Below are 27,450 nucleotides of genomic sequence, written 5' to 3' on the forward strand. Positions count from 1 at the left end.
GATTGTAAAGCAGTGAGACCTATTCTCTCTTTTGCCAGCACAAGTAGTTTAGTCATTATCTGTTTTAGTGCATTTCCACTCTTAAGATATTTTATGTTAAGTGATTTGGAGAGGGTGAGTAAAGGGAAGAGTTGTGGAAAATGCATTGATAGCTTCTTGGCATGGAGAATGTGAATGGTTTCTTCTGTTTTTGCACACTGCCTGCTTGAGCACTGCAAAGCAAAAGACCTGGGCCTTGCCCCTAATTGTTGTTTGTTTTTTACACTTAATTTTCAGGTTGGGTGGGTAGAGACTTGGTAGTAAATGGTCATCTAATAAAGCTGGAATATGCTGTATTTTAAGTAACTTCAGTTTAAAGGTATAGGTTTAAGTTTGGCATTTGGGAGGTGCTTTCCTTAAAGAAAAAATCCTACCTCGTTTCGCTGATTTAACTATTACATGTTCTGTCTTCTTGTGCCATTATCTTCATTTTAAACTGGAACACTTTTGAGGCTGCTCATCTCTGCAGCATGAGGCTCTGTCTCAAACCTTGGTTGTATCTCAGCAGCAAAGCACATTAGTGCAGGACCAGAGCAGCTTCACTTGCAGAACACCCTGTTGCTCTGCATTCATAATGACCTTCAGGGGTCACTGAGTGCACAGTTGCCTCCTTGGAAGAATTTATTTCACAGTGACCTTTGTGCCAGCTGACACATATGGGTAACTAGGTGAGAGAATACTTTTTCCTCAAAAGTATAATTAACTCTGGATGACAGGAGAAACAGCAGGAGTATCATCTGTGGCTTTTGGGGGGATGTAAAAAAGAATGTTTAAGTGTACAGGCAGTGTGACCAGCTTCTAGTGTTATGATCCACACTGATGAACTCTCTACTGCCTCAAAAGCAGATTGAAGACAAGTCTGTCCTGAAACCCTTAAATCCAAGGACAAGGATGCTGCTGAGACTGCTCAGGCTGAGGTAGAACTTCAACTCAATTACTGCAAATTCAGAAGGAGAATTATAATGATTATGGAGATGTAATTTCATTGAAGGCTTACTAAGGACTCTTGTCTGGAACAAGGGCTCCAAAAACCTTTTTGTGGAAGAACATAGCATGACTTTAACAGATGGGATATAGGGCTTGTAGGGGGATAAAAACCTGCCCTGTAACAAAATACATTATTGTTCAATGGATGAACCATTAACTGAAATATCTTTGGTAAACCCCAGTGAATAATATTTCTGAATTATTTATATCTTAATTACATTGTTCTCTTTGAGAAGTGTACATTCTTTGCATAATTTTGGCAAACTTCAGGTGCTATTAAAGCATAGGAAAAAAGGTTTTCTTTTGGGTTTTGGTGGTTTTGTTATTTGATTTGGGGTTTTTTTTTGCATTTCTCTTATCTTTCTCCTCTGAACTTTAAAATAATATCCTGCTTTAAGGAAGCATGTGATACATAAGTTTGTTTCTAGAAAGCTTGCAGAACAGGCATGAATAATTGTGCTGTAAAAATAAATGCTTTTTATTTACCAACATTTTTAATATCTCTTTTTTTAAAGGCTGAGTAGTAGCATACTAATCTTGATGCTCTATTTCTGATGTCCTTAATTTTTATGTGTTAGACAGGGAAATCAAAGATCTTAATCGGATTTGGATATACTTACTACTTAAATAGTTTGTCGTACAGTTGTTAGATCAATTTATTTTCAGTTTCGGTTTTCTCAAAACCTAACACTCAACTTGTGGTGGATGGCTTCCTTCATTTCATTTCATGAACCTTTGTACTAGTTGCTCATTGCTATTGATTATTCTATTTTTTTTTAATCAATTCTATTTTATGTGTCTATATATGGAAACAATGTCATGTACTTCCCAGTACAGCTATTAATATCCTCTCTACATATGCATAATTATTTATTTTAATCTGCACTGACAGAAAAGCACTCACAAGTGCACTTAAAGTAAATTTGCATGGCTTTTTCCCTTTCATTTCTTACTCACTTTGTCATTTCCAAATTGCTTACTTGTTCTCTTTTACTGATAGTCAAATTCTGTGGCAAGATGGCAGTTCTCACTACTTTGAATATTTAAGAATCTTTGAGTTGTTAACTTTTTGTACTAAAAGTAGCATCTATGGGTAGAAAAATTTTATTGAGAGATTCAGGAAATTTCTGAAATTATAGTTGAGGACTAGTAGATTTCATCTTGCTTATGGAAGGCAGTATTGCTGGAATATGCACAGATTAAAATAGTTTGACCAACATTATCTGTTGACATGTAGGGCCCAGGCACAACCTTTGTGATCCAAATTATTTTGCAAACCAAGTTACTGTAGAGTATCGGTAGTGGTTGTGGGTTCTGGACATTCTTCAGTTTATTAGCCTGATGCTGTGCTCGTGAACTCCCTCCTGAACATTTGCTTCTACTGTTTACTGTGGTGATAACTGATTTTATGACAAAAACTTTCTACATTTCAGTTATGCCTTAAAATACCTTTTTGTTCACCCCATTTTTCAGAAGTCAAGGCAACTTCATCATAGTGTTTAAGAAAATTTGATGGAATTTTGGTCTTTTGGGTAGTTACATGCAAATCAGGCCAGACATTTATTAAATAAATTCTGAATTAGGATGGGATCAAATTCAAGTTCAGGAGAATCCTTCTTTGATATTCACTCATTTACCTCTAGTGGGAATTTTTTGGGTGGGACCTAATGTCTGCTCATTGTCCGGGGTCTGTGCATGAGGCACACAAATCTTGTCACATATGTAATTAATTGTATATGATTTTCACTGGTGTAGGTTCTATAATGTGCCCTTTGTGCTCTTATTTCTCAGAGATGTGTGAATGTACAGTAGGCATGATTATGACCCCCTGTGTACTGGGGGTCTAAAGACTTTTCATCCCCTGCTCCTTTACTACACCAATTCCTGTTCTATCATTGCAACTTTTTTTTTTTTTTCATTTCAGCCTGCACAAGAAAGTTAAGATTTGGGATTTTAAATTATTATTATTATTAAAATAAAATAATTTTTATTTTAAAAATTTTTTTTTTTAAAGTCCTTACTTGCAGGATTGAAAAATAAAAAGACCTGGTAAATGTATTTCCAGTAATAACTTGACAAATCTTTATAGATATGCCAATATTTCTTTTAAAAACTGCAAACATCACTACAATTTTTTTAACAATCTTTAAAAGGAACCTATTATAAAGAATGTATAAAATTTCATCATAGATTATAATTATTAGAAGTTAGTCTTCTTCTCTCTATCCATCTTGTCTATTAAAATACAAATTAAATCTATAAAATTACAAACATGACTCATTAGCTCTGAGGCATATAACTGCTAAGCAAGCAGCCATGACAAATCCAAAAGTATTTCAATCTCTTGGTGTTAAAAATAGGCATAGTAAAGATGTCACAAAATTTAAAATCAAACCTGTTGTAAAATGTACCTCCAGTATAACATCATATCTTGTGATATTGTTGCTTTAGGTCAATGTGAGTGTAAGCTGTTAGTGAATGGCCTTACAGGGTTAATGTCCAGCGACCTGAGTGCTGGGCACTGTAAGTGTGTGTTGTCAGAAACAGTGTTGCCTGGTGATTATATTACTGTTTTTCTTCCTAGGGGGATGCCAAAGGCCTTGTAACCTCTGAGAATGTGAGTACTGGCCAGAAGTTGGACTTCTCAGATACAATGGTACAGCAGAAGCTGGATGAAGTAAAGGACCAAATCAAGCGAGAAATAAGAAAGGAACTTAAAATCAAGGAGGGAGCAGAGAACCTCAGGAAGGTCACAACGGATAAAAAGAACTTGGCATATGTGGACAACATTTTGAAAAAATCGAATAAGAAGTTAGAAGACTTGCATCATAAGTTACAGGAGCTAAATGCACACATTGTTGTAACAGATCTCGAAGATGTTGCAGGTACCATGCATTACTGTGAAATCAATTTTTCTTTGTAGCTGAGATAAGCTCTCCCCATTTCACTTGAAAAAATTGCTTTGTGAATGAGCAAATCCAAAGCTGGTGAGCTTGTTACTTATGTATGTCTCTTCCTTTTGACTCACAAATCCAGTACCTTTGAGTTTTAAATTCCTTTCTAGAGAACAGTGTCTTTTATGGACTATGAGTTCTTCACTTTTAGTTCTTAGCATACTAAAATATTTTCTCAGTTACTGTAATGTTTCCTAGTAACTTTTCACTGTGTGAAAGCAAATTTCATAACTCTTCCAGTGACTTTCTCTTAATTACACTGTAGACATAAGCATTGATGCACCTTTTTACTCAATGCAGGAAAAATTACATTTATACTTAGAATTTTTGTTAGTTTTTGATTTTCTAAACTTAAGACATAACTTAGAAAACGTTTTTTTCAGTTGTGCTGTTATTTAACTTATCAAACATTTATTACAGTGACATTTCTTACGATTTATTTCATTTCCAGCCTTTTCCATAGCAAAGCTACTATTTTAAAGACAATTTGAAGCAGTTTTCACAGAATGGTTGTAGTTGATGGTTTTAATTAGTATTTTCTGTGGCATGGCAGTGATTCAATACTAATTTTGAATGTATTTTTAAAAAATACCAGGATTGGTATTTTAAGATGGAATGTTGTGAAAGTAAACAGTCCTCTTTCAGCTTTGTGGAATGGCCTGGGAGATACTGCCAGCCCGGTGATTTCACATTGCACAGACTCCTCTTGGCAAAATGTTAATAATGTGCACAAGCCGTCGCCGATTCATGTGAAGTGAATGCCAAGCCTAAGGAAGCTTGGGCAGTAGAATAAAAGTCTGCATCATCCTTGTGATGAAAGGTTGCTTACAGTGAGAATTTAGGAAATAGTGGTGGGTGCTGTCAGCAGTTCCTTGTCTGGCCCAGTGACATTCTGCAAAGGTGTTCAGGTGTCCTTGGTGGCCTGTGCAGTATTCTTTTTTGCATTTCATCTGTGTGAGGGTACAAGAGGTGGAGCAGGGACACAGCTGGAACTAGTGGGGCTAAGTGGTTGCTGCTGCATGAAATGGAAATGAATCCAATCATGTATGCTTTTAGATAGCCATTGGGCTTTTGGTAGGCATGAAGCATTCTGTTCCATGTCAGCTAAGGTTTATGAAAATTTGCTTCAGTGTTGACAGGACAGTAGCTTTTAAAGGAACAGGAAGAGTGGAACAGAAAAAGAATTGTATAAAAACTGTATATAGGCCAAATATTAAAAATCTGTGCAGACGTAATTTGCAAAATTCATTTAGTGGTAGAACTTGAAAAGTAGATAAGCACAAAAATACTTTTGTTGGAATGCTTCCTTCCAGTGTAGCATTTTTAAAAATCTTACCATAGTGAGTTAATGAGCAACATTGTCATTGTGTAGAACTTGGGAAATGCAGTGGAGATTCAAAGGATAAAAGATAATGGTTGATCTTATGTGCTTTTACATGCTTTTGATGCATGCTAAACTTCTTAGGACTGTGTTTTTAAATTCCATTCTCTTCTAGGTGTTAGTGGTAGATAGCTTGTACAGTCTTAATCATGGAAATATGCAAGAAAAAGCTTGCAAATTCTGTTGAGATCTTTATATTCTCTGTAAAGTGTCAATCAGGTATTCCTGTGCAAGACCCATTTTAATAGAATATTTACTATAATCTTCTTGAGGGAAAAAAGAAAGGTAGTCTGTAATTCTGTTAATACCTCTTTATAGGTAAAAGATTTGGAAGCACCCACCCTCTGAAGCTGAAGTTTTTTGTAATGTTTGCCTTGTAATTTAAGTGCTTGTCTGCTTCCTCATTTGTGGTCAGTAGTACATGGAGGGGGTGCACTATCAGTAAATGTTGTCTGTCTTGAGACAAATGGCTGGAAGTCATCTTGGTGATATTTTGATTTTTAATAGTGAAGCCGTAGGCTTTGCTTAAGGTATTGGTGAGCTTGGCCTTTGCAAAATAAAGTTGGTAATATAAAAGTTATGACGTGCCACATACACACACACACATGATATTGAGGAAGTACATACATACATAGCCCTGAAGGTGACTGCCATCTAACATAAGATACCTCAGTGGAGAGGTTACAGATACCTCACTTGGGGAATTCTTGCTTTTGCTAAAATAGGCAGTGAATTTAGTAACCACTTACTGGTGAATATGGGAGCTCCCCAAAAAGTGCATTGTTTCCAGAGGTTATCTTTAGTTGTTGTTAGTGCTTTTCACTTTAGCTTATGTTTGATCTTCTTCTGGTCACTTAGTAACAAGTTATTTAAAAGAGAGAAGGAAATATATGGAAATTTTTTAGACTGTGCAGGTCATGAATGCTGAAAATAAGGTAAAGAGGGTTCAAGAGCTGTAGGAATCAAGGTCTGTGTTCTCTTTGTCTACTTTAATACATTTCAGCACTAAAGCCCCGTGGTTTTCCCTGTCTAACAGAATATACTGTGGAGGTTTTTTCAGGTTCTAAGTAGCAAAGTCAGGACTGAGATTCATTGAGCTGATCCCTTTCATTTGTCAGGCCTGAAGTCTTGAAGATTTTTTGACTGTTCTGTTGACTGGTTGAAAGACCATTTTGGTAAGTTAGAACAGTCATTTAATCTTCCCATGTTGCTGTATCTGAAAAGTGGGTGTGAACATATATTTGTAAAGTGCTCCCAATATAGAGCTAAGAAATGCTACGCAGGCTGTTGTGACTCTTTCTGTGGTATCGAGCAGTAACTTGTATTACTTTTTAACAAGCCACTAATTTTTAGTGTAACTGCTTTGTAATCAGCAAAGTGTAACCAATACATGTTGAAAATACATGTTGAAATCATTAAATGTAGCATTAATGAATCTACTGTAGAAAAATCTGTTTTAACAACATTCCATTCCAAGCAAGTTTACATGTTTTTGTGGTAGTTTGCTTAGAGCTGAAAACTCACAATTATTTGAAGAATTGGTATTAAACTTTAACCAGAAAAGTACAGTTTGTCAAATAGCTTTATTACATACAGCATGTAAGGGTAGATTTGACAGTAGGTATGTGATTCAGAAACAACTTTTAGCAAACATAGGTGTACTTTACCTTATAGGGATTGCTGATGAATCTAAGTTTGTTTTAGAAGTGGGACTTTGTACCCAAGTCTGCCCTTGTTGTGCGGTGTATTAGTCATACAAGGATGCGAAATTTAAAAATTTGCAGGTCAACACTTAAAAGTGAAGCAGAATCCAGCAACATAGAATGAACAGGACAAGCCTAGCGACCATCATTGCTGAAATTCTGAGAGATGTAATGTGCCACGTGGGGAAGATTACTTCGGTTTCAGAGATGAAGGAATTTTGTGTCTAGAAAACATACTTCTATACAGTAGCAGAGATTAAATTGGTGGTTTTGTGTTTGTGTCAAAAGTAGCAGTACAGATTGTGGTTTCTAACAGGACTCAGGGAAACACCTTACCTACAGCAAGTTACTGATTTAATTAGACTTATAATACATAGAAAATCCATAAATTGGCAAATTGGTCTGTTTCATAGAGCTGAAGTTAAGGGGAATAGAGAAGTGCAATGATAGGAAAACCTTTGAGCGAATTGATAAAATTGGATAAAACATGGACAAAATTAACTCAAAGACACGTTCATGCTTTTTCTTCCATCCTCCTAACTGACATGGAAGCTATCTGCTTTACATCAAGTCTGGCTATAAGCATTGCAAAGAAAATAAATTATTTTGTTAAAGAATATGATTAGCTGGATGTTTGGGGGATTTCTTTGTCCTTACAAATGGCTAAGTTAATCTGTTGGACACTGAAGTGTCCACATAAGCCCAATTACAGGAAACTGGTAGAGGTCGCAACCAAACTGGTAATAGGTAGTGACTTTTTAGACAGCAGACTCCACCTACAAGCTCATGTCCTTGGGAATTTAATTATCACTTTGGGAGCCTCAGTGTAGTATAATATTATTGATGCAATTTGAAACAATGTCCTGTCACTTTTTTAGTAGTTAAAATTAGCTGTTACCTAATGGAAATTCATTTGAACTTCAGAAGTTTCCAGGAGGTCAGCACTGGATGTTTTCTGAGTGCAGAATGTCCACTGCTGCCATGGATCTACTGATGATTTAGTTCAAGTGCTGATCAACCTTCTGACTCCCTGAGAAAAGCCTGACAATGCATCTTTCTTCCTCCCTTCAGTAATGCCTAAATGCATTGCAGGTATTTCTGTTTGGTATGACACCGATGAGGCTAACTACACTTAAATATCCTCAAATAAGATTAAAATTAACTATTTACCAAAGAGTACTTGCTGCTAATTGAGTACTTAAGCAGCACGCTGCATTACCATCTGGGAACCGAAATTCAGAAACTTATGTGGGATCCTCGATTTCACACTGAGCTTACTGAAGAAATAGTATATGTAGCATCTGGGGAGGAGATCCCAAAGGAATGAGCAGCAGTCTCAGAAGAGTAGAGTTATGTAACTGCTCTTTATAAATATAATTTAGATGGCAGTGATGGGTAAAAGGCAGTTTAGAAGCAAGAAGTTTTTGCTGGTGAGCACTGTACAAACTCAAACTGAAAAGGTTTTCAGAAGAGCAAAGATCACAGTTCAGATAAGCATTTCAGACTGAAAACTGACATTGTCCTCATGTAATCCAAATATTAAATGAAAAACCACCCCTATTAACTTATTTGAAGTCTGGGGAGTATATTTTTATGAAAACAGGATATTTCAGGTGCTGGGGAAGGAGCACTGCAGCTCTTCCAGCAGCCTGGATGTGTGCTAACAAGCTGCACAGAACTCACTAGTGTTAAGCAACAACATTCATAGTGGTTCAGCATAATAAGACGCCTGTTTGCTTGAAGTCGAGTTCGCTTGAAATGCATTTGTTACTTCACTTTATACTCGCTGTCAAAAAGAATTCAGGAGCCTGAACCTGTACCCCAGCACAGCCCTTGCTGTCTAATGCAAAGCTGTACTGGAATGTATCCAAAATGGCAAGTCTTGTACTGCCCTTATTAACCAACAAATGGGGCAAAATGGAGACTCTCTTCTGTTCCCCAGTCCCTGCTTTGAGTGAAATATCAGTTTGGTATCAGTACTTAACTCTTGTCTATCTTTAGGCATATACATAAATTCCATTGATTGCAGTTACCTGGATGAATCTATTACTTATTTGTACTGTGAAGATAACTAATGCTTTCAGAGGAGATTTGACCCCTTCTGTAAAGTGTTTTATATAAATAAATCTGAGATAACTAGCCATGCAAAGTCATTACAACCTTCCAGAACAAAGAGAAAAGGAAACACCTAATACAGATGTAGCTTGTAGTGTTGCTGCTAAGACTGTCAATGCTTTCTGTAATAGAACCGGTTTGTCTGGCTGATTTAAAAATTAATCTGAATTCTGTAAGAAGCTGCCTCGAGCTGCTTACTGAGTAGTAATGGGGAGATTGGTTGGGGGGATGGTAGAAGGAGTCCCTTGGAAAGCATCTCTGAAAAGCTATTGGTAATTTTTTTTTTTTAACATAATATATTAAGAAGCATGTTGTTCCATATTTGGGAGTTTAGTGAGTAGCCCTTATGCCTGAAGGCAAAAAATTACTTCTTCCTAGCAATTAGTCCCTATTGCAGAAAAGTTTCCTTTGCTATTAGTTATTAACAAAGCATATAGTACAACAATTTGAACTAAGTAGTAGAGGGTAGGTTACACCCACAAGTACAGACCAGCTCTTGAGATGACCCAGGTAAGTGGTGTGGTTACAACCTTCACAGCAGAGACATGCAAAAGCACGTAATAACAGCTGCCTGGGCAGCCTGAAACATGGTATCTCTAATTAGTCCTTAATTTGCAACTTGTGTGTTGTTTTAATGCAAAGAAAGGCTGCTTGAAAGCAGACTTTAGGAGCCCCACAGCCTTCGCAGGGGTCATCAGAAGGCTGGGATCTTTAAGTGGTAGAGGCTTGTATCGTATATATATATATGTCTAAAGTTGGTAAATATTCATTTATATGATTAATCTACGTTACAAGGATTAATTAGTTGGCACTGTGACTTTCAAGTTCATATTTGTTCTCATTTTGAATAGATTATTAAATGAGGATTAGTTGAAAGTAAAGACATAAGTGATAGAAAAGCATTTTGTTAATCTTTGTTTTACTAATAACAGATTTAAGGTAAAGCTGTTCAAGTGCAGTTCCACAGAGGAACCAAGCCAAAACATTGAGGAGAGGATCAATGACAAAACGGCTGAGGAGTAACGCAGATTTTTTTTTAACATCTGGTATTTTCTGTGCTACCTTTAAGTAGTGAGGATGCAGTAAGAGACTTGAAAGGGCTTGAAGTTAAGAGTGAATTAGCAGCAGAGGAAATTAAAACTCCTTACTTGAAATCTGTATGTAGCCTCGGCAAAGATTGCAATTTAGGAGGAAATTGCCCAGCAAACTTGGAAGCAAAATGTATTAAATCTCCAGAAGTAGTTATCAGAAGCTTTTACAGAAGAAATATGAAATGGCAGATAAGACATCTCCCCTTGACGCCTTGTAAGTAAAAATTTGTAAGTTACTAGAGCACTGCCTGTGTTTTCTGGTAATTGAGGATTTCAGGATTCCTCGCCCTAGTTTTAATACAAGGAAGATTATTACAACTGGAAAAAAGATTTTACTGTTTGTATTCAGTAAATACTGTCTTCCAGAAAAGCAGTGCCATTTGTCCATAGAGAAGGTATTCTCTAAGTTCTTGGGGTAGAAGAAATAATTTTTTTTAAAATTATTATGGTGGAAATAATTTGTCCTCTTTTACCAAAATGTTGGAAGAGAAGTCATTGGGGCTGCTAGGGAAGATAGTTAGCTCTAAGTACAGATGTGTTAGAAATAGTCCAGTAGCCACTTATTTTCAGTTTACTAGCAGTTCATGTTGCAGAAGCTGAAATACGAAGTTATATAATAGACTGGTTATGAAAAGTTAAGAAGACCTAAACACAGTAATACTGTCAAATGAAAAAGCTTTCTCCTTCCCATAGATCAGTCAGTTGTCCTGCCTATATCTGCCTATATATATAGTTATCCTAGATTTCTGTTAGTGGCTGCAGAGCAGAAAACAGTCAGCTTTACAATAAGAAAAAGGCTTATTTTATGTGTTCTTAATTTTTACATAAACACTGTCTGCAGTATTCACACTCAAATGGATGAGGATCTACTCAAGAGCTGTATTCAGACAGTGCTCATTAGTATCTGATACTATTATCCATATCTTTTGTTAAAACACTTTGATTTAAAATTGGGGGTATAAGGAAGCTTAATGGAAAACTGCATTTTTTAATTGACTCAAGACGTTGTAGAAGAATTAAATCTCCTTTGAAATAAAAATAGGCTTAGCAGCAAACCTGCCAGTTTGCCCACTCCCAAAAGTGATTCATGTGAACTGGGACATGTGTAGGAGTCACAGGGCTCTCGGGAGGCTTTGCATGTTAAGGCGCATTTGCAGTGCTGTTGCAAAATAGCTCTGGACAGGAGGGTCACTTAATTCTCAAGTATGATGCTCCAGTTCTGTTCAATCCATAACTTCATGGAATAGAGTGTAAGATGGGTTTTGGGGGAGTGACTTCATGGAATAGAGTGTAAGATGGGTTTTGGGGGAGTGGTTTGGGTGTTTTCTTCCTGTTGTTTTTTTTTTCCCTGCATGCTTATATCTTACCTTTAATTCACAGATTGTCCTAGCACTCCTGATACTCCAAATAGTGATCCTCGGTTTTCTACAAACAACAGATTGATGGCCTTAAAGAAGCAGTTGGATATAGAACTGAAGGTAAAACAGGGAGCAGAAAATATGATACAGATGTACTCAAATGGCTCTTCAAAGGTAAGGCTTTGGAATGCTTAAAGATCATTAAATGAATGTGGGTTTTCACATTGCTGTGACTGTACAATGTATAAACAGTATGCAATTTCAGTATTTTTAGTTTGGGCTATATTTTTGTTAAACAGTTACATCAAATCTGCAACAAATTATCATTTTTTCTTGTGGTTTGATACTCACTGAAGTGATTGTTTTATCAGTTTGTGCAGATGCAGTTCAACCTAAATAATAAATCCGGCTTACTAAATTTAGTACATCTAGTAATCTTTGACCATGTGGGATTCACTTAGCAGCAAAGCTTGGTAGGACTGACTGGTGTCTGGTGTTTTTCCTAGCTCCAGTGAAAAGAAAAAGATCCATTAGTTTATCATTGTAATGTACATGATAATTTAAAAAAAGGCTGTATTGCCAAGGGAAAATTTTGAACTTGTCAAAGTTGTCTTTAGCAGTAAAAAGATCTGTGCCAAATGCTTCAATAGGAAGTGTGTAGTATTCTGATAGAGATGTCATAACCTGCATTGATACATACACACATAAAATACACATTGAAATAATTTCTTTTTATGGAAGTGTGGTAATTTAGAGGTAGCAACTGATAGAATAAAGTGAAATTAAAAATAAAGCCACACTTAATATATCTGAATTTTAAGTGCTTGCACTCACTCTCTCTTGATAGCACCAGAATTTTTCCAAGGAGGTGGAGGGAAAGTGTTTGCTAGCTTCTAAATGGGTACGACTTATTACATATTCTTTTCTGTGTAATAAAATCCATCATACTCCAAGGATCCCTTAACTCAAGTGAAAGACCATCCAAAACTTCGAAATGAAAGAAAACAAAACAAAATAAAAAAAGTCAACAAAACTAAATCCAGAAACTAAAAAAAAAGAAAACCCCAGCAACACATTTTGTTGAGTATAAGGCAGTCATAGTTCTCAAATGAGAAAAAAAGCAAGGGGAAGATCCTCTATTTACATTCCCCTTCACCTTTCATTCATTATTCATGAGCTGTTCTTTTTATTTACTTTTATTAAATCATTAAGGAGATTAATTTCCAGACTAAGGGGAAACACAAGAGTAGATCTAACAAATAGTGTGTAGTAGCTTGGTTAGATGTTTTTATGTCCAGACAGTAGTAAGTAAAATCGAAATGTTTTAAGATCTTAGCTGAGCCAGCACCTATCTGGGTCAGTCAACTTACTAAAAAGAAGTGTTTGGCTAGAAGAGTAGGAATCTGGGAATTACAGTGCTGCCCCTTAGAACTGATTTTAACTAGAAATTATTGGAAAGGATCTTCATATTTTTGACTGAATTTGGGCTAGGTGTTGGTGGAGAGGTAGATTACTATGTGTCTGCCTGTTGTATGACTTCCTTATACCTTGAAAAAATAGCAGGGAGCACTGCTTTCTCCCAGAAAATGAGTTCAGACTCAATGGACCAGAGGTACCATCAAGTTCCTTCTGTCCCAGGCAGCCTTATCTGAAAGTGACCTGTAACATACTAGCTGGGGGCAAATAGAAGAAATATCTGGAGTGCACATTATGACTAAGGTCCTGGGAATGCTGTCTATCCACCACAGTCCCTCAGCTCCTGGAAACACTTCGAGTCTGCATCCTCTGGGGCCATGTACTTAACATTAGGTACACTTACAACTAATAATTAGCTGACCCAAATGGATCAAAAAGCAGACGTGAATTAGGTTTCTAATAAGCCCTTGGTAAGTAACCTTATAACAGGCTGAAAAACTTAACTAAACACTCAGGCTGTAATATTAGACATTGTTAGCAGGCTTTGATCAGACTAGGTAGAGAAGATAAATTCTGGTTTGCTTTAGATTGAGGTATGTAATTAAAATCTGTGATTGAATCTTGTATTTGTGATTGGTAAATGCTTAAATAAGCCTACCACATTGGGACTATATAGTAACTGGGCTAGAGAGAGCAAGCTGAAAAGCGTAAAAGCATTGCCAGCCACTTCAGCAAACAGGATGGAAATGGTGGGTATTCATTCTCTTTTTTTTTTTTTTTTTTCTGCTCAGTAGTGAGTTATTTGGCAAGTTTGAACTGTAGCATTGAGCATGTTGATTATGTTTTAAAAAGCAGAGCTTAAAAGAATCCAGACATCTGGATGGGGTGGGCAAAAGAGGCAGAAAATCTGCAGTTTGAATCCAATCCCAGTAATCAGTAGTTCTTTAAAAAGTAGTCAAAGGATCATCTTTAAACATATTAAACCAATTTGTGACCTTTCTGCAAGTGTACTATATGATCTAATTTCAAATCTGTTGTATTATTTTGAGACCTAAATTTAATGGAGGGGAGGTTATAATCTGTTTTCTAAAAATGAAAAAGCAGTCTGTTAATAAACCCATCATCTCATGGGAAGCTTTTCCCTCTGTACTTTACTTGCTTCAGTAACATTCAGCTCAACCTATTTGGTCTTAAACATTTCTGAGATAATGATCATCTGTCCTTGGATGTGTGTAGGTTCTCTGAGATCCCATGACAGCTTTGCAGATCAGTTTTACAGGCACTGTCAGTTCTTCTGTACTCAGAAGATGCATTGAAATACTTTGTATTCAGCCTCCAACACTAAGAGAGCTGCTGAGCATTACACATACATTTTGATTTGGAAGATGCAATCTTCTGTCTCTTTAAAACGTAAGGATATCTCTGTAACGCTGGATTGCCTCTGCTCTACACACTGAAGGGCTAATGTTGCTCCTGAGCAAGCAAATCCATTCCAGTAAGAGACTATGAGGGATAATCAAGAGCAGCAAGATCAAAAAGAAGATACAAGTGAAGATACAGACAAAGAAACACTTTCAGCATATTTATACATCAGAATGCATAGATAAGGTTTCATACAGGATTTTAGAGTGACTTGTAATCTGTTACTTAAATCCTATACTCTGCTAGAGTCAGTGATTATTCCAAAATTTCACATCTGTATTCAAGAAAGTATTGATTTGGGAAAGTCAGTGTGATCTTTAATTGGATAAGTAACATAAAATCTTAAAATCTGAAAACTTTGGTATCTCCCTGTAATGTTGATTAATACTCACACTTAAAATGCAGAGTTGTGAAACTATGGTATGCAGAGGGGGCAAAATTTCTTTCCATGAAACCAAACTCTTCTTATGTGTAAATCTTGGTATATCTACCCTGCAGATCAAAGGGCATTAAAATATTTGAGTGATTAATATGTCAAGGTGTGAGGTCAGAGAGGAGCTCTGTGAAGGTCAATTTCTCAGCATACAGATCTTTCTTACAGTATGCTTCATGGTGCCAGTATTTCCAGCTCTGGGATCTGAGCTTCACTGCAATTCTTTCTCTTGGTTATGGCAAGGGAAGAATTTAATTTCTTTAAATTCTTAAATAGTTGATAACTTCATTATAAAATAAAAAATATAAACTGTGTCCATGGGAAAGTAACTTATTGATGAGGTTATAGAGTGGCTACAAAATGAGCAAACCAAAACACCCTTTGGGTTGTAAGGGTGGTACACATCTGCCCTGTCTGCTGTTAATTACTGTGATTGATTGGTACTGCAGGACAAATACACTGCCTTAAATTTTCTTATACCTTGTTTTTCTTGTTGTTCATACTGCAAGTCAGATCACCTTTAAGCTATCTGGTAATTCCCAGAACATAGAGACAGAGCCACGTGGCAGCCATAGAAGTTTATGAAAGTTCATCTTTAGGAATGTTCTCTTCTAAACAGCTTCTTGTGATACTGCTTTTGAAAATGAAGCTTGGTTATCTTCATTTATTTAGATGAAAAAGTGCTGTACTCTACTTTGTTTGCTGATGAAATAGCTAATGAAGTAGCCCTTTTTTTTACATATTTATTAATGAAAGAAATCTTCAGCTTTCATTTGTTCAGAAAAATGTACTGCAGACTTAATGTGCTGTGTAAGCAACATCATATTTCTAATTTCAGTATTGAAAATCAACTCAGGTTAAATAGTACAATTACTTTTATGTGGGCTTAGTCAAGCAAATTTGTCTATTACATGAGTTTTACCATACTCAAAGTAAACGGAGACATTTTACATAGTTTTGGAAGTATTTTGCACTTAATATCTTTTCCTTTCTTTAGTATCAGATTATGAAATATTAATTTACACATGTAATGTTTCTAGATCATGCCTCCTTTATTCACCTTGAAACATATACAGTTTCCCTGGGAGTGGCTTACAGTCTTTAATCAACCAATGCCTCTGTCCTAACTTAATTTTCACTAATATCCTAATGTGGTTAGTTTGCCTAATGCTATACTAAATGAAATGCATAGATTTAGTTCTTGTTGCTAAGTATGTGTGTTTTGAAACTCTCAGTGTGTCTTATTCCATGAAGTTTCTGATTTCAACTTGTCTATTTGTTTTAATAGGATCGAAAACTTCTTGCCACAGCTCAGCAGATGCTTCAGGACAGCAAGACAAAAATAGAAGTTATAAGGATGCAGATTCTTCAGGCAGTCCAGACCAATGAATTGGCTTTTGATAATGGTGATGGTGTAGAACGGAAATACAAATCATTAATGTCAAAATGCCATATAGATATATACCCATATGCACACAGACTTATTATAAATTTCTGGTAGGAATGTTTATTTATAGCATATATAATCTTTATATTATGATCCTTAAAAAAAAATATCTTATGCCAGTACAAAGCCTGTCATACTTTAAAAGACTGACCTTATTATTTCTAGTAGTAGGACAGATGGAGGAGAATTTTTCCTGGTTTTATAGGTATTTAGGCTAGATTGAGTGCTAAACAACTACATTTACAGCAACAAAAAAAGTGTTATTAAAATGACCTGGCTTGAAATACTCACACTGCATTTCAGAAGTATTTTTAAACTTATATTTTGTTGAAAATCTTCAAATAATAAAAAAAAATATTCTTGAGCTCTAATAGCATGAGTGTACTAGAAACTTACAGGCATATGGGTATATCTCTTAAGTCTTGAACTTTATTTGTGTGCATTTCTGAATATTGACATTGTGTGATAATGCTTGTAGTCAGGGCCTGTATATATCCTAGGTAATGAAAAATGTGTGTGCATGTTCTGTTTTCTGGTGTGTGAGCTGTTTGGTTTCTGTGTTTGTTTTTCCACACCCCTTTTTAACACCCCTTTTTAACACCCCATTTTAGCATGTGGATTATGTATATAATTTGTTTAAAGGAGAAATTCAAGCTAGGGCTTTCAAATGCTTTTTTTGTTCCTACTACTCTTAGTGCTTTAAACAGAAAGGAATATACTCAGGAAGAGTTCTGGTTAGGATATCTAAGCACTCTAAGATGTTGGACATTAGAATGGCCAGCCCAGGCCATTGGCAAAGGCAGTGTATAGAATCTCTCACATCTCTCTGTGCTGGCAGAAGCCAGATTCAATGGGATTTCAAGTGAACCAGGGGGATTATCAGAAACTGATCAGGGATCTAATTGGCTACAGAGCAGTTTAAAAGATAAATACTCACAATGTAGTTCAGAAGTGTTGAAGTCCCAGAACTTCCTTGCCAGTTGAATATTTGATATATTTATGTTTTGTCCTGTAACTCTGCTGAAGACTTCTTTTTTTTTCACATCTTCTAGCAATTACAGCTCTTCAGGAAGTAGAAGCTGTTTATTGAACTGAAGCCTTGATCAATTATTTCTTCATTCAAATGCAGATGCTTAAAATATCACTTTTTACTTTTATGACATACTTCAAGTTTCTCTTTGGACTAACAAATACACATCTCTCCTGGTTTTTTTCCCTTTTTCTTCTCCCCTCTGTTTATATGAAGGAGGGGTTGATACTAAAGAAATTAAACCTGGTTGTTATCGTCAATGAAGGTTGTTTGTTTGTATCTCTTTGCAGCAAAACCTGTGATAAGCCCTCTTGAACTCCGAATGGAAGAATTACGGCATCATTTTAGGATAGAGTACGCTGTAGCAGAAGGTGCAAAAAATGTGATGAAATTACTTGGATCTGGGAAAGTTACCGACAGAAAGGCACTTTCAGAAGTAATTTGTCATTACAATTTCTGATACTTTGTTTTAAAAGTTCTTTAAGAAAAAAAAACTGAACTATTTTTCAAATTTCTTTTTCTTTTAAAAAGGCGCAAGCAAGATTTAATGAATCAAGCCAGAAGTTGGATCTCTTGAAGTATTCACTGGAACAGAGATTGAACGAACTTCCTAAAAACCATCCCAAAAGCAGTATTATTATAGAAGAGCTTTCATTAGTCTCCTCACCCACATTAAGTCCTCGTCAGAGTGTAATATCTACTCAAAACCAGTATAGTACACTGTCCAAACCAGCAGCTTTAACAGGTATGATTTAAAGAGATTTTTTGTTTTTCTTATTTGATCTTAATGATTTAAAACAAGCCTTTAATGCCAACTATATTTCTTACTGGACATATGTAATTGTTGTTCTTTTCCTAGACAAAGACATTTAGAGTTTCCAAGTGTCTATACACTGCAAAAAATGCAGATAAGTTTCTTTGATTTATTTGTTTACCTTTTTTATAGTGTTATTGAATATGTGATGCTCTGGCATTAACGAGCTCCCTATGGAATGATATTGCTTGCATTTACCAAATACCTTCCATCTTGAGATTATCAAGTACTTATCATCAATATCGATAAGTATATTATACCCATTTTACAGACAGGGAAATTAAGTTGCAGAAGGGTTCAGTGAGTTGCCCTGATCATACAAGAAGTAGGTGACAGAGCTGGAGATGGGCACCCAGCTTTTCTCACAGTTCTATTTTATCCACTGGACCTCAATGGATTGCTAGAAGGTGAGATTTATACTACCAAATCATGCCTTATATTTGTAATCCAAAGAAGGAGTTTCTTACAAACATACATGAAACCATGGGAGACTCTTGTTTGTTGGTGTCAGCTGTTTTCCTTGCAAATAAGATTGGGGTGGGTTTTTTTTAAGAGATTTAGCCTACTGTGAGGAACCACATTTATATGTAAATGTGACTTAGGAACGTCTCAAAGTTTGGGTTTACCTGGAATTGTCCTTCATTGAAAGTAAGGTTTCAACAGATTAACAATATTTTAATAAAGGTCTTGAACATTTGCCTCACAGCCTTCTTAAAGAAAAACATGCTTTTAACTACTTGGGAGTATGTTGCTGTTCTAAATTTTTTTAGTCAGTGGTCTAGAATTCCTAGGTTTGATTTTATGTTTTGTTTCCTAACACATTTTGCATGTAACTATTAAGCCTATTATTAACAGAGTAAGTTTATAAGAAAATTAATGTCTGTAATTCAAATGTTACTCAGGATATGCATGTAGAAATGAAACAGAATTTAATTTTGAAGTATCTATGGGGTTATATTTTGAATCAAAAAGAGGAATTCTTCTGTTAAACTGTAATAATAATAAGGAGCAAGTCTGTTTCCTGTGCATTGTTGTTTATCATGATCTCAGCCAAGAGTCCTTGTAAAGTTGTGTGGTAAGAACAACTTTTTTCATCAAGTGAAAACTCAAATGATCGTTGACTGTAGGCAGGAAGTATCATGCCTTAAGGTTTAAAATAACTTGCTTTTTTCTGTTTCCTGTAGCACATAATCAAGAGTCAGATACCTTATAGTGACTATAATTTCTCTTTAAATGTGATTTACTGATATATTTGAAAACATTTTACTAGAAATTGACAAAGCTACATGCTTGTGAAGTTCTTAATAGTTGCACTCTCATATTGCCTACACAAAGAGCTTTTGTATTGAGCTGGATTTAAATGAACAGTGTCTCTGTGTTTTGCCTCTAATGCTGAGAAATAGAGAAGTGCTACTGTCATACATTTTAAAGTGCATCAACATGACTTTCTGATTTGCATCCATTCCTTATACAAGAGTATAGCTTTTCTGCTTATTAATATCTTTTTTTTTTCTAAACAGAGTTTGGGAATGAAGTATTCTTTTACCTTTTAACCTGTTTCGGAAGCCAATAGCAGCTCTTTGTCTTCATAGCCTAATGCTTAGCTGTCACTTACGGCTGTTAGCTTCCTACAGGTTGGGATTTCTTCTTAGACTGGTTTCTTGCTGTTTGTTCTGTGGGCTATGATGTTGCCAGATCATTTTTAGGTTTAAGTCTGACTTAAGTTTCTGTTACAAAAGAGTACTTTTTAAGTGTCATGATTAAGTATATTTGCTATCAAAAGAAGACTTCATTTCAGAGCTGCATTTCTAGCTGACATTGATTATGAACTGGCTAATTTCACCCCTTCTAGTAGCTGATTTGTCAATCAGTAGTGTCACAGTTTCATAGATGTTATCTTGTACAGGATGAAGCCAGCCTACCATTCTTGTAACCATCTGTGGTGTTCAGATGTTTTTGTGCTGCTGGAGGAAACTCTTCCATTTGAACAGCAGCCTCTATACCTCATTTGGTTAAAGATGCAGAAGATTTGGAAGAATAGCTTGTTGAAGAGTAGCTTTTTGTCTCAGCTTTTATATATCTAAATTCAGTCAACCTGGAACAATTGAATGATTTTAAATTACGCACTGACACAAATTTGACTGCGGCATGCAGCCGGCAAATGTGATTTCTAGTGTATGATTTCTTACACAAATCTGTAGTCTCAATAGTTTGTTAATTTTAGTTATATAAAACTCATTAAAAATTGTTATTGCTCCATCTGCAAGATCCATTACTTTAATAAGAAACTTGAAATTTGTCAGTCTTAAAATACAACATTGTTTATGATTTGAACCCAAGTCAGTTAGGTTCCCAAGTGAAGAAAACAAAAAGACTTCTGAGACACAGAACAAAAACTTATTTTCTTTTATTTTGGTGAACTGTTGCTCTTTTCTAGAAGGTTGAGTCCCACATAGTTGACTTTTAATACTTTTATTTTCAATATATATGTATGTCCTGGATTTGTCTTTTGATTTCATCTGATCTTTCTGTTATACCCTGTGGGAGTCAGAATGTGAGCTATTGCCATCAATCAGTCATTAGTCATTCACTTGATTTACTTAAGAGCAGAAAACTTTCATAAATCATTGTCCATCTTCTTCTAGGTACCCTGGAAGTGAGGCTGATGGGCTGCCAAGATATATTGGAAAATGTCCCTGGTCGATCAAAAGCCACATCAATTACATTACCTGGTTGGAGTCCAAATGAAGCCAGATCGTCTTTTATAAGCAGACCCAGTAAAAGTAAAAGTGGGAGTAGTAGAAACCTTCTGAAAACTGATGACTTGTCCAGTTCAGTATACCCTTACTTCTCTTATTTTTATGCATTATCTTTTATTTAAATTTTCATGGGCATGATGTGTTCTGTAATTTTAATAATTAAATTGTTTCTAAGCTTTAAACTTTAAATGTTTCTTCACCTGTTAAGCTGTTAGCAAAATCACAACCACACTATTATGCCCATAAGAACCAATTAAATATGAGATTACAGTTCTAAGGGAAACTTACTGGAGATTTTTTTGTTTGTGGAAAATCCTCTTAAAGATTTAAGCTGAGTTTGTGTACTTTGCTTACAGATGAAGTCTGTGCTGTACTGAAGCTGGATAACACCGTGGTTGGTCAAACTAGCTGGAAACCGATTTCCAATCAGTCATGGGATCAGAAATTTACACTGGAACTAGACAGGGTAAAAATATGGTCTGATTTCATTGACAGTTGTAGTTGATTCTTGTATTAATTTCATGTCGCTTTTTTCCCCTGTTGCTGTCATTTTGTCCAAATTCCGTAAGTGCAGTATTCCTGTCTTTTCTAGAAAGAGCTCCCTGGACTTAAGCTGTTGTGCTGGGCCAGCATTCTAGAAAACTTACCTTTTCTGACTTACAAACTGATGTAATATTTTTGCCAAGATCTAACCCTTAGTGGGTTTTCAGAAATGGGAGACGGGAGAGATGGTGTTTATCTTTTTATTTGGATTATCAGCTTTTAACTATTTATCAGTAAAGTGTGATATCAGATCAGTTTGGATGTTTTGGTAAAACCATGTCATAGAATTTTTAGTATTTTTATAGCAGTGCTCTCATGTAAAGTTGGTTTCAGTCCTTCAGGAATAATAAATTCATTAATAGTTCTTCCTTATAACTTTAAATGTTACTTGAGGGCACAAGTATTGAGTTTATACTTTTGAAGTAGAATTTATGTTATATAGATTTAATCAAGTATTTTTTAGATACCTGATAATCCTAGTATTTTAAGGTACAAGGTTTGTTTCTTTTCTGAAAATCAAACTATATTTTAGGAGCTTAAATGTTCTCTCCAGTACGTGCTTACTCCAATACATGCTTCTCATATGAGAAAAAATTACAGCCCCTTTCCTGTTTTTTGCTTTTTCCCCACCAAGCCCCAGTCCAGATTCCCTCCATCTAGGAAAGAAGCAATTTTAAACTTTCAGGTAGAGAAATTCAGGTTACAGTTAGGAGTAGTGCAGGAAAAAACCGAGCAGCTGTGGAACCCTGAAGCCTCGATTATTTTCAGATTAAGACTAGAACTACTCAGTGTTGTAGCTGTTCCTGCCAGCCTCATATGTGTTGTGGGCTCTATTTAAGAACTGAGGTTTTGGTGCCAGAAAAGGACTTTGCATCTGCTGTTTCTGACCACATATCCTGAGACTGGCTCAGAAAGTCAGAGCATGGTGCCAGTAACACCAGAGTAGGGGTTCAATCCCCATATGGATTATTCACTTAAGAGTTGGACTTAATGATCCATGCAGGTCCCTTCCAACTCAGAATATTCTGTGAATCCTTCTGTGTTTGAAATGCATAATCCAAGACCCATTATTCTTTAATCTGGTGCCTCTTGACTTTTACTTCTTCTAAAACCTATCATAGCTATGGTAAAAAAAAAAAAAAAAAAAAAAAAAATGTATCGTGTTGGAATTGAAGTAGTAACATATGATGGTGCTGTTACATTGCTGGATTTGTCACTTCTGGGACAGGTTTTTGTAACACACATATAAGACTCTCTAAGAATATATAAATCACATCAGCAAGATAGCAGTAGTTCCTGGTAGTTCAAAGTTTTTGGCCCCTCTTTACAACCATGTTACAGAAGGTGTATGCATTTCTAGAGATATTCTGTAAGATTTTGCTTCATCATGTGTATGAAGGTACTAAAATGTTTGCAGGCATGAAATGAAGTTGGTACTTCAAAAAACACGGAAACCAGCAAAATTGAGGTTTCTAGGGGTAAGTTGAGCTTTTTTGTCAGAGCTTGAGCTAAAGCATCTTGAACAAGCAGTGTTATTAGACTGACCCAAAAGGTCTGGTGACTGTGGCTCTCTGCTTCTGCTCTCAGGGAAAATTTTACACCTATGCTTTTATTTGTACACTGGAGATCTCATCTGAGCTGAAGTGCTGTGATCATCAGAGCTTCAGTCTGACTGGTTAGCCCTGACAGCCTTTTAAAATTAGCTCTGCATCTTGATCCTGGAGTTCCTTGATCTTACAGTTGTACTGTGGTAACTCTTGCAGAACAATTACTAATAAGTGGTTTCCTGTGTCTGTGTTTCCTGTCATAGTCACGTGAATTAGAAATCTCAGTTTATTGGCGTGACTGGAGATCTTTGTGTGCAGTGAAGTTTCTGAGGTTGGAAGATTTCCTGGATAACCAACGGCATGGCATGTGTCTCTATCTGGAACCCCAGGGCACTCTGTTTGCAGAGGTAAGAATGTTTCTTTGAAGCACTTGAACATACTTGAAAGTATTACATGGCAGAACAGTTCAACAAGTTTTCCTTGAACTTTTAAGAATGCATTTTGTTCTGAAACTTGAACTGTAACACATGTTATTTGAACTGCAGGTTACATTTTTTAATCCAGTTATTGAAAGAAGACCAAAACTCCAGAGGCAGAAGAAAATTTTTTCAAAACAGCAAGGTGATTCTTTAATATAAACATGTAAAGCTTAAAAATACAGATCTGTTAAATTTTTTATACAGAGGTCTAATGTTTGCCTTTAAATTAGGTTGTTTATAATGAAGGGTTTGGCATTGCATTTAAAAATCTTTTTTATTAGAATCCCTTATTATGCATCAGCATTTAATTGTGAATAATTAGAAATTGCTAAGGAAAATTACAAATTTAGTTTGTTTTTCATAAACTATAAATTAGTTAATATGGATTTTTTTTAATTATTGGTTTTGGTAATGAGTAAGGAAATTACTTGCACTGTTTTCTTTTTTCACAATATCTATAGGCAAAACATTTCTCAGAGCTCCTCAGATGAATATTAATATTGCCACCTGGGGAAGGCTGGTAAGAAGAGCTATTCCTACAGTGAATCACTCTGGCACCTTCAGCCCCCAAGCAGCAGTGCCTGCCACGGGGCAGGTGGTGGATCCCCAGCTCGCTGAACTGACCCTGCCAGCCGGGTAGGTCACCTCTGCAGTGCCCTGAGTGCAGCAGGGAGCACTGAGAGCCTTCTGCCCTCATGTACAGAATGTGTGCAGATCTGATTATCCTGCAAGGCTGCACACCTTCCCATGTTTTACTTGTGGAGAGCTATTCTATAGCTAGATCCAGACACACAAGGTTTGGCTTAGGAGAAATCTACAAGTATTAAAATAGTCTCTACTATACACTGAGGAGTTATTTATTTTCTTGTCAGTGACTCTCCTGTAGCCAAATTGGACTTTGAACTTGAGCCTGATCCTCCACCTGCTCCACCCCGTGCATCTTCCCTTGGGGAAATATGTGAATCTTCCTCTGAGATAAAGGCTCCTGATGTGCCTTCTCAGGCAAGTAACTTTTAAGAATCTTGGGTTATACAGTTTAATATGGTGGTAATATTGGCATCTTTATGATAAATTTCTGCCTTTATAAATCAGCACATGTTCCCTTAACTTCTACACACAGAATTGTGTCAATAGAATGCTCTGATTGCTCTTGGTGGCAAACTGTTTCTGTGGTTGGTGTGTTTAACACTCCATGTAATTAGTTCCACCACAGAAAAAAGACAGAGCTCCAAAACTATTAGAGTATTCAGGATAAAATGGTTTTATTGAGAAAGAGCAGAATGAGTGGAGCAGTAGGTTTCATCAGTCTGCTAAAATTTTACTTACCTGTATCATCTGGAAGTCTGCCATTTTAGCCTAGGCAATGGGTGTATTAAGAATTTCATGTGCTTATGGTAAAATGTCTGCATTCATTTGCCTTCACAATCAATGTTAAATTTTCAGTTTTCTTGTTCTTCACAGGATGAAGTAACAACTTTTGATTTTGAAAATGGCAGAAATAGTATTGTTCCAAAACTCCAGCCTGAAATAATCTGTGAGTCTGATGTTCCCCATTCAGACATGAAATACACCAACACCAGAGAGCCTGAAGACAGAAGGTAAAAAAGCAGTGGTTTTCCTGTTTTGATCTGAATAATATTTCTTAAAGCTAACAAACTAGAAATTTTGACTAATTTTTATTTACATAGATCACAACAGAGATTCCAGTTCAGTCTGAAGGATTTCAGATGCTGCGCTGTACTGGGCAGAGGACATTTTGGAAAGGTAAATGTCAAAAGATTCTCTTCAACTGTCAAGGCTTTATCAGAAAGAATATACAGCTCTTAAATTCATCTCCTCTGTTTCAGGTGCTGTTGGCAGAATACAAGAACACAAACGAGATGTTTGCTATTAAAGCCTTAAAGAAAGGAGATATTGTGGCTCGTGATGAAGTAGACAGGTCAGTCTGTACATGTGGATTCCATAAAGCAGTTATGTGCTCTACCAGGCAGTTGTTGCATAGAGTGGGAGAGCAAAGTCAGTTGTCATCTCCCTGCGTGGCTGGCTGCTGTAGATGTGTATTCTTGTTCTGGGGCAAGGAGGGAGCAGAGTACCCCCTGGTTTGTTTTAGTGCCCTTCTTGCGCCTGAACTACAGCTCTGACTTAATGCTGATCCTGTTTTTGATTTTCAGGTTCTCTTGCAAGTATTTATTCTAATTATTTCTAATTACTTCCATCACATTAGGGGATAACAGTGACTGTTTGCTTTACTAGCACAATCCGTGTTGCTATTTCTGAACCTGTAACCATACTGTCATGCTCCGTCCATCATATTTTCCCTTTGTATACTGCTGGGTGTTCTTCAATCTTTTTGACCCAAAACTCAGGTTCCAGTTTTTTGGTTTTTTTTAATTTGCTTGAATGTGAAAGGGCCATTACAAAATTTTTGGTTTTAGTGCAAGAACGTGTTTTTACAGTTGCTTAAGAGTGACTGTATTCATTTGCAGGAAGAAAGATAGCTGTATTAACAATAACCTGCAACTTAAACAAATGGTTTAAGGAGAAATAACCAGGAATTACTATAGATAGATAGCTGTAATACTGTCACTGGATTTTTACTTTATGTCTGTAAATAATTAAAATAAAAATTGATTGAAATGAATGTCACATGATATCAATGCATAGTTAATGCAATCCAAGTATTTGGAAGAAAAATTGTCGGCACAGTTTTCATGGACTGCTTGGTTTCCTCTTTTCATTTGGGAAAGCTAAATATAAATTCATGAAATCCTGTTATTAAAATCTCTGTCTTGAACAAAAAAAATGTTCTTATCTTATCCTGAGGAATAGAGCAAAAAACATATATATACCAGTAATTTCTGAGAATTGAAAAATTGTTGTTCAGCACTGAGCTTTATATTGTTCCTGATTTTGTTTGCAGCTTGATGTGTGAAAAGCGAATATTTGAAACTGTGAATAGTGTAAGACATCCCTTCTTGGTGAACCTTTTTGCTTGTTTCCAAACCAAAGATCACGTCTGCTTTGTAATGGAATATGCTGCTGGTGGGGACCTGATGATGCACATTCACACTGATGTCTTCTCTGAGCCCAGAGCAGTGTGAGTATCCCTCCCTTCCTGTGGCGTTAAGTGAAGGGCGCTTTGCTCAGTGGATAAGAACTGAATTCATCACTACATGCCACCACATTATGCCACTTCAGTAAATGCCACTTAAGTGTTTAAAAGGGTTAGAGATTCTAACTGATTTTGTTGTTAGAAGATGACATGCAGGTTTAATGTTCCTGATATAAACTGAATTTAAAATCTATATACAAGTATTCAATTTTTATAATACGTTTTTTCAGGATTACATAAAAAAGCTGAATGAAGAGTTAAAATAGTAGACAAGGCCAAAATAGGAAAGAATAAGCCAATTTAGAAAACCTTCAATGCTATAGCTGTGAACACTGCAGAAAATTTATCCTCCAGCCCAAGCAAATATACTACAGTTTGAAAGCTGCAAGTCTAAGTATTTTTGCCATCTGGCTTTAAAACTCTGGCCCTGTATAAAACTATTCTGTACCCAAAAAAAAAAAAAATAGTAATCTTCAGAGGATGGCTCATAAAAATATCAATAATAATGGACTTCACATTCTGAAAAGCAAGACAAAATTCCATTGAAATTTTAACTTCAACTTTTTCAACAGATTTTATGCTGCGTGTGTGGTTCTTGGACTTCAGTATTTACATGAGCACAAAATAGTGTACAGGTAAGTAGTCATTTCCAGCAGATGAATTTCAGCTGTTCTGAATAGTACTGAAGAAACACATCAAGTGATGCAATTTTGTTCTCAAATGTTCATTTAGAGATTTGAAGTTGGATAACTTATTGCTGGACACAGAAGGCTTTGTGAAAATTGCTGACTTTGGTCTTTGCAAAGAAGGTAATGGCCCT

General features: G+C 36.0%; 1 protein-coding gene across 2 annotated transcripts in view; it reads left to right on the forward strand.

Annotated features, from left to right (window-relative positions):
- The window catches only part of PKN2 (protein kinase N2), a 54,312-nt gene that overhangs the window by 19,968 nt on the left and 6,894 nt on the right, over nt 1-27,450 (forward strand). The window contains exons 2-18 of one of the 2 annotated variants that reach the window (XM_030279120.4): nt 3,611-3,911; nt 11,651-11,802; nt 16,188-16,305; nt 17,667-17,812; nt 17,908-18,121; nt 20,836-21,021; nt 21,306-21,415; nt 23,303-23,446; nt 23,585-23,660; nt 23,980-24,154; nt 24,391-24,520; nt 24,980-25,116; nt 25,207-25,282; nt 25,366-25,457; nt 26,439-26,615; nt 27,203-27,265; nt 27,363-27,439. In XM_030279120.4, coding sequence (XP_030134980.3) covers nt 3,611-3,911; nt 11,651-11,802; nt 16,188-16,305; nt 17,667-17,812; nt 17,908-18,121; nt 20,836-21,021; nt 21,306-21,415; nt 23,303-23,446; nt 23,585-23,660; nt 23,980-24,154; nt 24,391-24,520; nt 24,980-25,116; nt 25,207-25,282; nt 25,366-25,457; nt 26,439-26,615; nt 27,203-27,265; nt 27,363-27,439 — 2,374 coding nt within the window. Of the gene's footprint in view, nt 1-3,610; nt 3,912-11,497; nt 11,521-11,650; nt 11,803-16,187; nt 16,306-17,666; nt 17,813-17,907; nt 18,122-20,835; nt 21,022-21,305; nt 21,416-23,302; nt 23,447-23,584; nt 23,661-23,979; nt 24,155-24,390; nt 24,521-24,979; nt 25,117-25,206; nt 25,283-25,365; nt 25,458-26,438; nt 26,616-27,202; nt 27,266-27,362; nt 27,440-27,450 lie in introns of those variants that run through there. The other variant, XM_072933089.1, reaches the window with a different exon arrangement.

Source organism: Taeniopygia guttata, chromosome 8 (assembly GCF_048771995.1).
Source record: "Taeniopygia guttata chromosome 8, bTaeGut7.mat, whole genome shotgun sequence".
NCBI lineage: Eukaryota > Metazoa > Chordata > Aves > Passeriformes > Estrildidae > Taeniopygia > Taeniopygia guttata.